This window comes from Aedes albopictus, chromosome 3, assembly GCF_035046485.1.
Source record: "Aedes albopictus strain Foshan chromosome 3, AalbF5, whole genome shotgun sequence".
Lineage (NCBI taxonomy): Eukaryota > Metazoa > Arthropoda > Insecta > Diptera > Culicidae > Aedes > Aedes albopictus.
The window spans coordinates 54,842,425-54,858,831 of record NC_085138.1 but is presented as its reverse complement, the minus strand read 5'-3'; the positions used below and the strand labels follow the sequence as shown (position 1 = coordinate 54,858,831).

The 16,407-nt window shown below is 43.5% G+C and overlaps 2 protein-coding genes across 2 annotated transcripts in view; one reads left to right on the top strand and one right to left on the bottom strand.

Annotated features, from left to right (window-relative positions):
- Positions 1 to 16,407, bottom strand: part of LOC109411329 (phospholipid-transporting ATPase ID) — a 421,272-nt gene that overhangs the window by 228,832 nt on the left and 176,033 nt on the right. The gene's annotated exons all lie outside the window — the stretch shown is intronic.
- LOC115265250 (uncharacterized) lies at positions 2,464 to 3,475 on the top strand. The gene is made up of 2 exons (XM_029869620.2): positions 2,464 to 3,240; positions 3,302 to 3,475. The coding sequence occupies exons 1-2, from the start codon at positions 2,464 to 2,466 to the stop codon at positions 3,473 to 3,475; spliced, it is 951 nt and encodes a 316-aa protein (XP_029725480.1).

The following is a 16,407-nucleotide window of genomic DNA, read 5'->3' as shown; positions in this document are numbered from 1 at the left end:
TTACCTGCTTCACGCGCAAGCAAGAAGAGGGGGGAAGGTGAGGTGCGGTGTGCCCACGTTGCTCTGCGCTGCGAGAGAAACCCACACGCTTGAAATCACCCACTTTAAATCCACATCCATAATCCAAATCCAATCCAAATCCAATCCAAATCCAAATCCAATCCAAATCCAATCCAAATCCAAATCCAATCCAAATCCAATTCAAATCCAATCCAAATCCAATCCAAATCCAATCCAAATCCAATCCAAATCCAATCCAAATCCAATCTAAATCCAATCCAAATCCAATCCAAATCCAATCCAAATCCAAATCCAATCCAAATCCAAATCCAATCCAAATCCAATCCAAATCCAATCCAAATCCAATCCAAATCCAATCCAAATCCAATCCAAATCCAATCCAAATCCAATCCAAATCCAATCCAAATCCAATCCAAATCCAATCCAAATCCAATCCAAATCCAATCCAAATCCAATCCAAATCCAATCCAAATCCAATCCAAATCCAATCCAAATCCAATCCAAATCCAATCCAAATCCAATCCAAATCCAATCCAAATCCAATCCAAATCCAATCCAAATCCAATCCAAATCCAATCCAAATCCAATCCAAATCCAATCCAAATCCAATCCAAATCCAATCCAAATCCAATCCAAATCCAATCCAAATCCAATCCAAATCCAATCCAAATCCAATCCAAATCCAATCCAAATCCAATCCAAATCCAATCCAAATCCAATCCAAATCCAATCCAAATCCAATTCAAATCCAATCCAAATCCAATTCAAATCCAATCCAAATCCAATCCAAATCCAATCCAAATCCAATCCAAATCCAATCCAAATCCAATTCAAATCCAATCCAAATCCAATCCAAATCCAATCCAAATCCAATCCAAATCCAATCCAAATCCAATTCAAATCCAATCCAAATCCAATTCAAATCCAATCCAAATCCAATCCAAATCCAATCCAAATCCAATCCAAATCCAATCCAAATCCAATCCAAATCCAATCCAAATCCAATTCAAATCCAATCCAAATCCAATCCAAATCCAATCCAAATCCAATCCAAATCCTATCCAAATCCAATCCAATCCAATCCAAATCCAATCCAAATCCATTCAATTCTAGGCTCAATACTCCTAATTGGAATGTTTTATGCTGCTCATCTGCTCAAGCATTGATGGTTATTCGATATTCGCACGTACCAAAGATAACTCACCACCGTTGTTGTCTATTCAATTGCTCTTGGGGAATGCTGTGATGTCACATTGTAAACGTGCAATTCTTTGCGTATCTTGTTGCAACAGCTGACTTCTTGGAACGGATATAAATATTCCGGCATCAGGTCGGAACTTCAACCAGTTGCAGAGTTCTCGTCAACCGGAATCAACATGAACAACAAGTTCATCTTACCTACCATCATTGCTGCAGTGTGCTGTTATGCATCAATGATGGTCCTATCGGTGCCACTGGATGGCACTCCCTGTGATGTGAATCCACCTTGTAACAAGAGTAAGTGCGGTATACCGTTATAACTGGTCGCTAAAGATTATGTGTATTCACGACGGTGTTCTGATTGACTGTCAATTTCAGCTGAATGTAGTGGCGCATTTGAGGAATACAGCTGCGATTACGGATGCTACGAGCCCACATGTGCAGTTCGAACACGGAACATCCAGTGCTTTGTGAGTGGGAAGGGATGCATTTGCAAGCAAGGATACATCCGAGCTTATGATAATGGTCCATGCATTCCGGTTGGTGATTGCCCTTGTTAAGATGGAGCTCTTTGATGGAGATGTGAGTCGTTATGTATGGTAGTTGTGCGCAATTCTTGTATACAAGTCGAAAGCTCTGAACGAGGCATGCGCATTTCGATCCAAAGTGCTTAAAGCTATAATGATGGTTTATGATTTTGAGGAAAGAGGGACTAGGTAACTTAAAAATTCTTAGATTTGACCAGAGATAAAAAACACTATCTGAAAGAAATAGAAAACATGGGAACATGCGCTACTTAGTAGCGGATCGTAATCTATACTTTTCATTTCATTTACATACATTAATTTGCAGAGAAATTGCACCTCTTTCCGTTATTAACAGTAAGTGGAGTGCGGGGGAGCGATGAAATACAACCCACAGCTATGGAATAAGGTACTGTTTCAAAAAATTGTTATGACCTTCTAAAATGGTAATGCTCAAATGAATATCAGAGATTAATCCATGGGTTATAATCATTGTTCAAACAAATAAATTCAAATTGGAAAGAGATGAATCAGCTTCGGACTGTATGTATTCTTAGTAAAGTTAATACTATTTAATTTGAAGCCAGATGAGTTATGAGTTCGTGAAACAGGTTGTTTGAACGGCAAGCACGTGTTTAATTTTTAAAATTAATTGAGTTGATTTCATTATCGGCGACATCAGCGCTTGAGTTCATTGAAGCATTCAGTCGTTCTCACTATGTTGCATCGTTCGTATATCCCACGCTGGTGCTTCTACTTGCATCACTACACTTCCGTATCATTGGGGCTGTACCCGTACAGATTCGATTCGACCCGGAGCCGTTTCAGCAAAACTACCCCCATGCTGGTAGCAACAGTTCTTTCCAAAGTCCTGTTCATAACCACTAAAGCATTCTGTGCCACAAGTTTCGTGCGGCACGTCTCCTCAATTCCCGGATCATTTCTACCTCTGATTTTGTACTTCACTATCGACAAGCTGGTTCTGCTTCACGAAATCTTCCTTATAATCACCCAACTGTTCGATTCCAAGCGATATCTCTGGCTGCTTAATGAAAACTTCGCTTTGGAAGAACACCTAAAAGCCCAGTTCCCAGACATACCATCACAACCCCTTTGGATCTACACCAAGGTAGTCCCTTTAAAGGTGTTATTCATTGTGACGTGTTGTGCCTTTGTTAGCTCTCAACTGGATGATCCACATGCGGTGGCAAATCTCGGCTTGTTCATGAGTGCAGCTGTTTACAACGACCAGTTTCTGATCTGGATGGAAAACATCGAACGGAGTGTTGATATTCTGCGAGAGCACAGTGTTCTGGTGGGGGAAAAGCTACGGCACGTGGTTTCATGCTACGATGAGCTGGAATACTGCGAAGATTTCCGGCGGATTGCTGTGGCCCACGGTCGGATCTATAGGATCTTCCGGAGGGCTGTGCAGTTCTACTCGGTTCAAATGATGATAACGTTGCTGTTCGTGGGTTTGGCTCTACTGCTACTTGTAGGTTATTGAAACCAGAAGAGCATTCCGATTTTTTTCTAATCAAATTTCTACGCTTCAGATGTTTCTGGAGTTTGGAATCATATATTTCTATGTGTATGAAAATGCTCCTGTCTTGGATATGAACTACAAGGCAATTATTTTAATGACACTGGTGTGGCTGAATCTTTCGATTATGATTAAGCGATGTACTGCGGTGACAGAAAAGGTAACGTATGATGTTTTAGCAGTCTAGCGCAGCATGATTAAATAGTATGATTGCATTTGGTTTTTAGCAAAAGAACTTGGTCCATCAGCTGCAGAATATGGCACTTCGAGGATTCAGGGATAATCGATTGAGGCAAATGGTAAAACTAGTAATGCTCAGAACGGTGGTTTCTGAAAAAATATACTTCCTTTTATTGATTTCAACAAAAACTAAGACTAAGACTAGGACCTAAAAAATACGTTTCGAGACCATCTGACTACTAAAATTTCTTCGAGTATGAACATTTACTTATATGTTCCAGGTCTTACTCATTATTTTCCAAGCGAAGCATGAAAAAATGAAAGTGGCGTGTTGTGATATGTTTGAAGTGGATTATGAGCTGGTTATTAGGGTAAGTACAAATATTTGGGTTGAAGCTCAGTCAAATAATTGGTCGGCGTTCGGCCAGAGTGGACTACGCGATTTTTTGGATAGGTAAAGATAAGCGACGGATTTCGAAAACTCTGAACTTTTCATCATTATTTTGATGCAAATGTTTCGTTACATAGAGGAACTTTATTATTTCAGACAAAAACGCGCTACATTTGACATCCCAAGTACCTGCAGGACGTTTTCCCGAAATCGTTGAAAAACAGATGGTTCGGTCTGACTGAACGCCGACCAATTGTAAGGTAGAATTATAAATTATTATAGACTTTTGTGCTCGGGTTGCTCTGCCACTTACTCTACGCTCATCGCAATTTATGTGGTATGTTTCATCCGATTGAGCAAATATTACGGGTGATGTTAGGCCGAAACTTAAACAATCCTCTTACAATGAGTTTTCTGAATTGGTTTGAAAATATCCGAGAAAGATGAGAACAAATTAGGAGGGCCTAGTGAGAAGCTTAATTCTTACTGGGACAAAGTCTGCTTCACAGTTTAGTGTTCTAGAGTTCTATGAGCACTTGCACGATTATTAACAGAGAGCTTCCCTGCTAATGATTATTTTACATATGCAATTCAAAGAGTCACAACAAGAAGTGCACACTAAGACCAACTCGGTATTTTCCCCATCTTTTTACCGAGTTCTCAACAGCAGATTTAACTCGGTACGCTCGGTTATTCCTTTCACGGGGAAACGAAATAACTCAAAACTAAGATAAAAAAAACTTAAAATTAAGTACTCCACCAACACTATTGAATTGGGTACATTTTTGTTGTGGTTGTTGGATACTTTTAACTTAATATTGGAGTATGGCGCAAATACTTGGCTTTGGGTAAATTCAGACATGTGATGATTTTGTTTTGTTTTTCTCTTCGTAAAGTATCCAAAATAAGGTGTTGTTGGCAAACACGATTTTGGATGAAAATTTGATTCTGCGCCATGTTGATTTTAGGTTGGATATTCGGTGGTCGTTGTTTCTGCAAATTTCGGTAAGTTCCTTCATAATTATTATGTTTTTATGTATTGTCAATCTTTTTTATCATTTTCAGAAAGCGTTCGTTACCAAAAATTAGCCAAAACGAAAAGTTCGCTCCATTTCCTGGATTTCCTGGTACATTTCTGGACTTCGAACCTCGCTTCGAACATCTTCAAAATAAAATTGAAATGGTTACCTAATCCTTTCACTTGTTAATCACAGGTAAGTTGCATACTGCATTAATGCATTCAACGCAATACTGATGTTTCTCATCATTATCATCACCAACAGAACATTCGTTTGATTCTCCGTTCGCTTCCGGCGCGAGTTCCGACGACGAAAGATGATCACCAAACGCGAACGCTACCGTAACCCGGATCCGGATGGCGTTTGCACCAGGCGATAAAGTGTATAAATAATGTGTTATATTAATTTCAAAATGTGTGAATAAAAGTGAGCTAGGAACCTCGTTTGAAAACCATGCGTATATTTGTAAATTACAAGAAATAATCAAATTTTCGTAAAAAAAATGTATTCGTGAAAACTAATTTTTGGATACTTTTAATCCAAGATCCTCTATTTTCATAATACATACTTTTTACTCAAAACGGAGTCTTTGTGAAACAACTCAAATTTGGATTCTTCCAAAAAAACTCAAATTTGACTGGTTTTACTTAGCTGTCAAGCTGAGTGAAAAAGACTTAATTTTGAGTTATTTCGTTTCCCCGTGAATTTGCTGTTAACGAGTTCTGCAAATGAACTGTCAAAAATTACAGATGAACGGTAATAGTAGTTTACGCAACAAGGTGCAGAATGAAGATTTTTACAGCACGAGTTGTACACTTATCCAACGAGGCTTGCCGAGTTGGATAAGTACGACGAGTGCTGTAAAAATCGAGTTCTGCACCGAGATGCGTACAACGTTTTTTGAAATTTCATAAATTACCACTTGATAGTGGTAATTTGATAGATTTGATGGATAGTTTTTGTACAAAACTTTTTCATCAAACTGGACACTGATGTTCATAGCCATGTTTAATTAAAGACTGATCATAGCAGGTTATGCTGTGCAGCTGTCACAAATTTTGAAACCTGCGTCCAGAAAGCATCAAGAAGTTGATCAAAACTGAAATCAGTGCTGTAATGGTTTATTACGCAACGCAAATCAGTGCTGTAATGAACCATTACCGCACTACTAATATGATGTGGGAAAGTAGGCCTTTTCCTGGTAGATTTGCGTGAGGTAAAATAGCCTATTACGATGAGAAATTGCAAAAATATCTTTACTGTTGAACGGTAAATATTGATTACCGAGTGTATCTGCTGTTGAGAACTCAGTAAAAAGATGGAAAAAATACTGAACTCAGTAAAAAAACTGAGGTGGAAAAACAGAATCTTAGCGTGTGCTTTGGGCACTTCAGGAACGACGCCAGTAAGTTTCTGATTACGGCATAGTAAGGTCGGGTGACATTGTCCCATAAAACCGTGGCGTGGCCTTAGTGTACGTTCCTGACCTGTGCCCCGCTAAGGCAACTAATTGGGTGGAGGTGGGTTCAGATGAACATTCCTGATAAACGCTGATCCGGCTCTGAGCTCAGTCCCTATCAGAGCCTGGGCCAACCCTCGGGTGCCCTCCTTGCTTGCATATATTACCACCAGGTTCATTTGCAGTGAGGGATTGCGGCTCTAAGGGGGGTCCAACAGCAATGACTACTCTGCATTTCAGAGTAGTAATACAGGAAAGGAATCACCCAGCGATGGAACACTATGCGTGTCTTACTCCGTCGATGGTAAATACAGAAGAGGCAGACACAACGATGGCGACTGGCGACGCTGGCGCGCTCGAGGGACTTGCCATGGTGTGAACATACCGACGGCGACCGACAGTATACCGACCGACGGCGTAAATTCAGCTACAAACACACTGAGCATTGGGAGCTTATTTGCTCCCACACAACTACTAAATCCATGAACAACAACAACAATGTGATAGAGAGTGAAGAGGCAGAGGGAACGGCGTTGAACCCGTTCGTGCAAAGAGGACTGGCGAGATCGCCACTATGAAGAGCTAGTGTACCCACCAGCGAACAAATGGCAGGAGGTTTAACAGGTGGCGGTGAACCGCAACAGAAGCGGTCTACCAAAGATTTTGGAAGTTGACCAACAGCTCGACAAGCGGGCGGACTACCATCAGCAAGGATCTGACACAGGACTTGCTTAAGCTCCGCAAATCGCTGGCTCTGGCCAAGAAAGAGTATGATCTCCTGGTCGAAGAACGAAGTGCGGCTGATGCGAGCAAGGAGGAGCGGTCTACCCAAACGGACAGCTTCCTATTTGCTGGCAACGCGACGATGCATCACGAAACCATGCAGCACGCCGAAGCCATAGCGGAGAGGTCAAACCGCCCTCTCGAGTTGCATGACCGAAACCTGCCGAGCAGATGCGGCCCATAAAGCGTCCGGCAGAGGCGGGCGTAAAGCCAGAGAGGTAAAAGAGGACGGTCCGCGTGAGTAATCGGGCTGCCAAGCCGATTTGCAACACGCGCAAGGAGCAGGAAAACCAAGCCCAAAGAGGCCAACCCTAAGAGGAAGGATGGCCTACCGGACCAAGGAAAGGAGAACCCTTGGATTACGGTTGGAAAGAAGAAGGTAATGAGAAAAGTGAAGTCAGCCCGCGCTGGTCTTCAAAACTGAGGCAGACACGTACGCCGAGGTACAGTGTGCCATGCGAAGCGAAAATCGTCTCTCACCGCTGGGCGTGGATGTCAAAAGCATTCGGCGCACCAGGACTGGAGAGATGATGCTGCTTAAGAAGGAGGCAGCCAAGAAAGGCACCTTCTACAAGGCACTAAATCAAGATGTATTGGGCGAAAAAGTGCAGGTAAGAGCCCTAACTCCGGAGGCGACTCTCCATTGTAAAAACTTGGACGAGATCCCCGACGCAGAAGAGCTCGCAGTCGCACTTAAATAGCAGTTCGAGGTAGATGTACCAAGTGCATCGATACGCCTGCTAAAGGGTCCAGCAGGCACGCAGATCGCCACGATCAAGCCCGCTCAGCATGGGTTCCAGTCCACTTCCCGGCAAGCCAGGGTGGAGGTTATGGACGGAGCGTGGTTGTTGAGGGCCGTCAACCGAGAATCCAAAGGACGGTCCGCAATAGAGGTGGCTGAGCAGCAGCTTGGAAAAATCATCGACTTTGCGTCCACTAAGTCGAACATAAGCAAGGACCTGAAAACGGCCTTGCTTCGACTTAGGGCGTCGATCGACGATGCCAAGCAGGAGCACGCGGCACTCGCGTTGCTGACTGTTGCAGCAGCGGAGCCTGCAAATGAGAAAGTGCCGAAGTTTACCCAAACGGAGGCCTTCTCCTTCGCAGGTAGTCCGAAGAGAGTGGAAGCGAATGCTCGTGACAAACGTGACAAGCATTCGCAGAAGCGGGCGAGGCAGCCGTCAGGTGAGGAGCGGAAGAAGAAGAAGAGGAAGAATCCGCCGGTAGAAGAGCAGGACGCCAAGCCAAGGCGCAGGAGGGTACGTGCCAAGCGTGAGAAAGGTGACGCGCTCGTCATCAAGACTGAACAGTCGAAATACTCGGACGTCTTGAAGGCGATGAGGTGCGACGCCAAGCTTGAGGGTCTTGGAGCCGACGTACGCAGTATCAGACGTACTCGTACGGGCGAAATGATCTTGGAGCTTAAGCGCGAGAAGGATCACAAGGGCGCCGCCTACAAGAGGCTGGCAGAAGAGGTCCTTGGTGATGGAGTGGAGCTGAGGGCTCTTACGCATGAGGCGACTCTGAAGGTCAAAGACCTGGACGAGATCACCGAAGCGGGAGAGCGGGAGAGGAGTCAATTATTGACGTGACCTTTTGTAGTCCTGGCCTAACAAGTAGTTCGAACTGGAGAGTAGATGATGGCTACACTCACAGCGACCACCTGGCGGTTCGCTACAGTATCGACTACAACAACAGCAGACAGCGGATAGAAGAAGAGGCGGCTAGGCCAAGGCCAAGCCCTCGTAGGTGGAAGACATCATACTTCGACGAAGAGGTATTTAGGGAAGCGCTCCGCCGTGAGCGAAACTTAATCGGTTTAGACGGCGACGAGCTGGTAGCGGTGCTCTCACGTGCGTGTGATGCGACCATGCCTAGGCGAGTCCACCCTAGAAATGGGAGGCCACCGGCTGACTGGTGGACCGACGCGATTGCGGACCTGCGCCGCGCCTGCCTACGGGCTAGGCGGCGGATGCAGCGAGCACGATCAGAGGAAGAGCGAAACGAACGGCGGGTGGTGTTCGCCGCTGCAAAAGCCGCGCTCAAGACCGAGATAAGAGCAAGCAAAAAGGCCTGCTTCGAGGGTCTCTGTCAGAGTGCCAATACGAACCCGTGGGGTGACGCTTACAGGATCGTTATGGCCAAGACGAGAGGGGTGATGGCTCCTACACAGCAATCTCCAGAGATGTTGGAGGGGATCATTGGAGGACTTTTTCCGCGTCATGATCCTAGTCCTTGGCCTCCTTTCGTAGGACAGCCGGGACTGGGGCTGGCGATGAGGAGAGGGTCACCGATGTGGAACTTGAGGGGATAGCTAAGTCCCTTAGCGTAGGTAAGGCCCCAGGTCCGGACGGAGTTCCGAACCTGGCCTTAAAAGTAGCTATTGCAGAGGCTCCCGAGATATTCAGGTCTGCTATGCAGAAATGCCTGGACGAGGGAGTTTTCCCAGAAGCTTGGAAGAGGCAGAGCCTGGTACTATTGCCAAACGCGGGGAAACCACCCGGAGACCCGTCGGCATATAGACCAATATGCTTGATTGACACGGCGGGGAAGGTGCTCTGAAAGATCATCCTCAATAGAATGTTGAGGTTCACTTAGGGAGTAAATGGTCTTTTATTTATTTATTGTCGTCAATCAATTTGTAGACCTTTACAATTATATGTATACTATATTACAATAGTTGCTTAAACCTATCACCTAACCCTACTTGTCTCAAAAAATGCCTTCTTGAGCATATCTCTACTCATAGTCATATCAATTCTGTCACTATGTGTATTGTAACAAGACATCATTCTATTCAATGGTCCATGTTTTGCATAGTCTGTTCTGTGGTAATTAATTAAAAATAAGTTTCTATTCCTTAATAAACGAGTGGGAGCAGAGAAATTCAAATTTTCCAATATTGTGGGGGAGCATATTCTATTTGATATAACATCATTTATAAAAGCAATCATGGCAAAATCTCTTCGATTTTCGAGGCTATCTAAATGAATCAACATGCTCCGTGCCGCATAAGATGGTAGCGGTAAGTGAGCCCAGCCTAGTTTCCTTAAAGCAAACAACAAAAACTGTTTTTGGATCGACTCTATCCGGTTAATGTGTGCAACCTGATATGGAGCCCAAACAACACTACAATATTCTAGAAGAGGTCTTACGTATGTCACATATAGTGTTTTAATTGTATAAGGATCATTAAAATTAAAGCTAAATCGTTTGATGAACCCGAGCATGTTACTTGCTTTATATGTAATATTGTTATAATGATCAACAAAAGTTAGTTTCGAGTCCAGAATAACGCCTAAATCTCTTACCAGATTACGCCTTTCAACAATTTTCTCACCTAGAGTTACCTCTTTATGAGTTATGTTTAATTTTCTCGTGAATGTAATTGAATTGCATTTTTTAACGTTAAGTTCCAACAGATTTTTGCTACACCAGCTGAAGAAAATATCAATTTCATTTTGAAATATTTCGAGATCAGATGCTTTACGTATCTCCATGAAAAGTTTCATATCGTCTGCGTATATAGAAACTTGAAGATTCTTGACAACGTATTCAACATCATTCACAAACAAAATAAACAACAATGGACCAAGATGTGAGCCTTGTGGAACACCAGATGTTACGTTTACAATTTTAGACAAGTTTCCTTTAAATCTTACTCTTTGAGTTCTATCAGTTAAGTAAGACTCGATCCATTTAAGTAACCTAGGGTTGAATCCTAATTTAGACAACTTGAAAAGTAACAAACTTATATCCACTCTATCAAATGCTTTACTAAAATCAGTATACAAAGCTTCAACATAATTTTCTCTATCCATTACATCTAGCGCGAATGTTACAAAATTTACTAAATTAGTTGCCGTTGACCGCCCTTTAACAAAACCGTGTTGTTGATTAGTTATTAATGGCATTAGTTGTGAGAATAGATTGTCGTTGATTATGGACTCAAACAGTTTTGGGATACAGGATATTATAGCAATCCCTCGATAGTTGCTTATATCAGATTTTTTACCACTTTTGAAAATCGGGGTTAGAAAGGATTCTTTCCATACCGGTGGAAGAATACCTGTTTCTAAAGATGAATTGAACAGCCAAAATAATGGCTTCACTATTTCTTTTGCTAGATTTTTTAGGAACACTGGTGGTAAGCCATCTGGTCCAGCACCTTTCGATGAGTCTAAGGATTCAAGCGCATTCAAAATTCGATTTAAAGGTAAACTAGAAACAGTAATGTCACCATCATGTTGCGGTAAATATGAAAAATACTGGAAATCCCGCTCAGAATCATTATGAGATGTATAGTTATTTTGAAAGAAATCAGCAAATAAGTTACTAATCTCGGTTGATGTGTTGCCGGTTACATTATCTAACATCATTTTTGATGGAAAAAAGTTTGATTTTTGTTTTTGTTTAACATAATTATAGAAGCGCTTTGGATCTGACTTAATGTTACTTTCTATTGACGCATTATATTCTTCATGTGCGTTTCTCATTTCCAAATTAAGTTGATCACATATACCAAGATAGAGCGAAAGGTTTTCACAAGTATTGTTTCTTTTGTATGTTTTGTGAGCTTTTTGTTTTCTGTTTCTTAAATTAATAATCTGCCTATTGTACCACACAGGGAATTTAGTATTTGATTTTTTCTTGTATTTAATTGGGACTGTTTTTTCCAGAATATCATATATATTTCGATAGAAAATATCCACGGCTCGGTCAATTTTAGTATTACGTAATAAATCTTGCCATTTAATACCGTTTAATTCATTTTTTAAAAGAACGTAGTTCGCATTCCTAAAGTCAAAGTATGGTTCGGACAAATTGTTATCCAATGGTGTAACTTTTTCATGAATGAATATGGAGTATTCAATTGCAGTATGGAAGACTTCATTTTTCCACAAAGGAGCATGTGATTCAGATACGCAGCAATCTTCTGACATATTAGTAAATAGTAAATCCAAATAGCAATTGTTTTGATTTTTTACATTATTTACTTGGTTGAGTCCGTTTTCAGCGCTTCTGTCAAATAGAGAATGGAGTGTTTCATTATCTCCTACAACAGGTATCAAAATAGACTCATTTTCGTCATCAATAATGAATTTAGCTTCTTTTTGGTTAAAATCACCATATATGTGAATATTTGACTCTGACGTAAACTGAGAAATAATGCTAGCTGCAAGATTGAAAAACGTCTCATATGATTCTTTGTTTGCATATTCCGGAGGGAAGTACACTGCTGACAAAATATGAATTTGATCATTAACGAGTAGTTTTACCCAAACGTGATCAAATTCTTTGCACTTTACAGTCGAGATTTGTTCAGATTCATATTCACTACTTACTGCAATCAAAACACCTCCACCACTTTTTTTGTTGGATAGTAACTTGTCACGGTCATCTCTATACACATTAAAGCGAACGTCAAATACTTCTTCACTATTTACACTAGAGTCCCAACTCGTTTCGGTCCCCAAAATTACTTGATAATTACAAGACGACACTTGTTTATAAATTTCACTAATTTTGTAAGAACTCTTCATCCTATTGAAATTCTGACAGTAGATAATTAATTCTTTACTAAGAACACATTGCCCTTCTGTATCCATTTTCGCAGAGGTATCCGCTACTTCCTGTTGTTGGGAAATCGTCAAGTCCAGGTGACCGTCGGTAGTCACCGAAATGTTGTCTTCAACTTCCTCCGAAGAGAGCGTCAATTCCGACGAAAACACGCGTTTCTACACGTGCATGCCTCGCAAGATAAAGGTGTGTGTCCTTGTGTCAGGTGATGAGCATTTGAAGAGACGGCTTGAAGATAAGGGTTATTCATACTATTCGAAGTATTCGGTCGATCCTCGGTAGGGTAGGGGTTGAGAACTTCCCCTCTCTGGAATCTAATAGTTGGCCTGTATGATGTGGGTGGTGGTCTCGAAAATTGATCCTTCGCTGCGGCCAACAGCTCGCTATCCAGTGGAAATAGAGGCGTGTTGCGGTTAAGTGCATTACCCCTGTTGTGATTGTTGAAAACGCTTCTTTCATTATTGTTGTTGTTAATGTATTGTTCACAGCAGTGGTTTCCATTCTGGCGGTTTAAAGTGCGGTTACAGAATTGTTGACTACTGAAGACCGTGCGCGATGGGTCCCTAGCAGAACCGTTGTTGCATTTATTTACATGATTGCTCGAACGGTGGGGTCTCTTCGTAGCAGAATTTTGTGCTGCATTCCGCTTGCGCCGCTTCCTGGCTTTTTCAGCTTGCTTTTGCTGATCTAAGCGCCGGCGCTTGCGTGCATCATATTCCGCCCAACTTGCCTTCCACACTTGTTTCCCTCCAAGATTTCGCCAGCCCGAATCATCAGGTTCAATTTCGTTGTTCAGCTCAGATTCCAAACTGGGGTGTGATTCATTTATTGGTGCAGATGGTTTAACGACGGTATTAATTTCTAGTGAATTCACGACGGCAGCCGAAGGCTTAATTTCGCTCCATGAATTGACTGCACTGCTAAGTGCTTTTAGCTCATCAACGATATCTACCGTTGAAGCTAAATTCGGGTGACTAGCATTATGGTCGGAGCAGTGACTCGCCATATCAATAATTAGGGCACTGACCTTTTCAAATTCAGAACACATATTTTTAAGTTCCCTCGTCAGGTCAGTAGTCAATGCATCTACATATTCCATTACATTATTTTTTGTAGCCTGCATCGAAATATCGAAAAGCGATGAGAGGTGATTTTTTATTGCAACCACATCATTCTTGGCTTTCAAACTGAGGTCAATCTCCGGTACCGCGTTCCTGCTATCGATGACGGCAGTTTTTACCTCATTAAGAAGCATTTCCATACTTTCAAAACCGTATTCGATATTCAAGTTATTTAATTTGGTTGCTAGTTTGTGGTTGGACTCCAACAATAGCTTGTTTAGTTTGAAACTCTCCTCCTGTTGACTGTGGAGCTTGTCAAAATTGATCTCCATTACAAAACGCTTCTGACATTCGAAGCATAGAGGAAGCATATAGGATAAAATGCTCTTCTCGTGATTCCTCTGAGCGCCGACGCATGCAGCATGGATTTTTTTCCCGCACGATCCATGACAGTACCATACGTGTTTGTCGTCACTGACGGTACAATTAATTATCGCGCACGGCATGGTTCACTTACGCAGCAATAAAAACGAATTAAACCACACGCGGCTTACTTTAAACGGAGCAAATTAAAAACGCGTCCAACCTGTTCGACGACTTGACTAGAATTTCGAGCAACCAGTATGGCTTCCGGAAGGGGAGGTCCACCGTAGACGCTATCTTGTCGGTTACAAAAACCGCCGAGAAAGCACTTGAGCCTAAGAGGAGGGGAATTCGCTTCTGCGGGGTAGTGACTCTGGATGTAAGGAATGCATTTAATAGCGCCAGTTGGGCTGCTATTGCCGATGCGCTCTTGCGTCTGGGGATACCGGAGTACTTGTACAAGATTCTCGAAAGTTACTTTCAGAATCGAGTACTAGTTTACGACACGGAGGTGGGTCGGAAGTGCTCTCACATAACCTCAGGAGCCCCGCAAGGTTCCATCCTGGGTCCGGTGTTATGGAATATCATGTACGACGAGGTGTTGAGGTTTGAGTTCACAGTGGGAGTGGAGATTGTCGGATTTGCCGACGACATTACGCTCGAAGTCTACGGTGAAACGATCGAGGAGGTGAAGTTGACTATCGACAACACGATCAAGTTTGTGAAGGCGTGGATGCGGTCCAGGAAACTGGAGCTGGCTTACCACAAGACTGAGATGACGATTGTTAACAACCGAAAGTCGGAGCAGCAGGCGGAGATCAATGTAGGTGAGTGCATTATCCTGTCAAAGCGCTCCGTCAAACACTTGGGCGTGATGATCGACGATAAGCTTATCTTCGGTAGCCACATCAACTATGCCTGTAAAAGAGCCCCCACAGCTATTGCGGCACTGTCCCGGATGATGTCCAATAGCTCTTTGGTGTACGCCAGTAAGCACAAGCTTCTGGCTAGTGTTGCTTCGTCCATACTTAGGTATGGCGGCCCGGCGTGGGGCACCGCGCTAAGTATTAAATGCTACCGACGGAAGCTGGAATGTACTTACAGGCTTATGTGTCTGAGGGTTGCGAGCGCGTACCGTACCGTGTCACACGACGCTCTCTGCGTCATTACTGGTATGGTGCCTATCAGCATTCTTATCAGTGAGGACATATGGAGTGCTTCGAAATGCGCGGCACAAGAGGCATACGCAGGACTGCCGGGATGGCATCTATGGTCAAATGGCAGCGCGCGTGGGACAGTTCCAGCAAAGGAAGGTGGACCCATAGGTTCATACCGAGGGTAGATAGTTGGATTAATAGGCGCCATGAGGAAGTTACATTTCACCTGACACAGGTCCTTTACAGGTCATGGTTGCTTCAGACAGTATCTACACCGTTTCGGGCATGCGGATTCTCCCGAATGCCCAATGTGCAATGGTTTAGAGGAAACGGCGGAACACGTTTTGTTCGTGTGCCCGCATTTTCGCACAATGCGTAACCGCATGCTTGCCACATGCGGGGAGGACACAACTCCGCACAATTTGGTCCAGAGGATGTGTAGGGATGGGTTTGGCTGGAACGCCGTTTCAACGGCTATCACCCATATCGTCTGGGAGCTACAGAGGAGGTGACGCGTGGATTTGGGGAATGGCTAGTTCAGATGCAGTACAAGAGGTGGTCCAGGGGTTCGGAGTCGGCTTCGTAGGTCATACCGGTGCGCTGCGGTCGAGATCGACCCTTACAGCGATTAAGTGGCCGCGGAGAGGAAGTCTCGGTTGCGGTGCTGTCGTGGCGTCGGTAAAGGGTCCCCGGCAAGGGTCGGGGCAGGTGGAGACCCTGCTGTCAGCAACCTTCTGGTGCAGCTGATAGAGCCTGGAGGGTAGTGATACCATTTGCCTTCAGCAGGTCAGATCGGGTTGCACGTGGGCATCAGTTCTTGATGTCTGCCAAGCAGTTGGGCGCGGGCGGGGTTGACCCTGTCCGCCTTCCGAGGACAAAGGGAGTGGCGAGGATCACTTGGAAAACTGGCTAAGCGCCAGCATGCTACCGTTATGGACTCTCCAAAGCGAGTCATCGATGTTCGTTGCGGCAGGCTACGCAGCTAACCTTGAGGGTGCGATGTGCACTAGCCCCTCTCTGAAGCAATGCCTTTCTGGTGGTTCCGAAGAGACGAAGGGTTTGATGACCATAGGAATGTGTTTTAGTGGGTCGAGGAGAGAGTAGTACTGGCTTTTACTATTGTTGT

Coding starts and splice junctions, on each gene's coding strand:
- LOC115265250 (XM_029869620.2), top strand. CDS start 2,464: ATGTTGCATCGTTCGTATATCCCACGCTGGTGCTTCTACTTGCATCAC. Junction 3,241..3,301: donor GTTTGGCTCTACTGCTACTT/GTAGGTTATTGA, acceptor TCTACGCTTCAG/ATGTTTCTGGAGTTTGGAAT.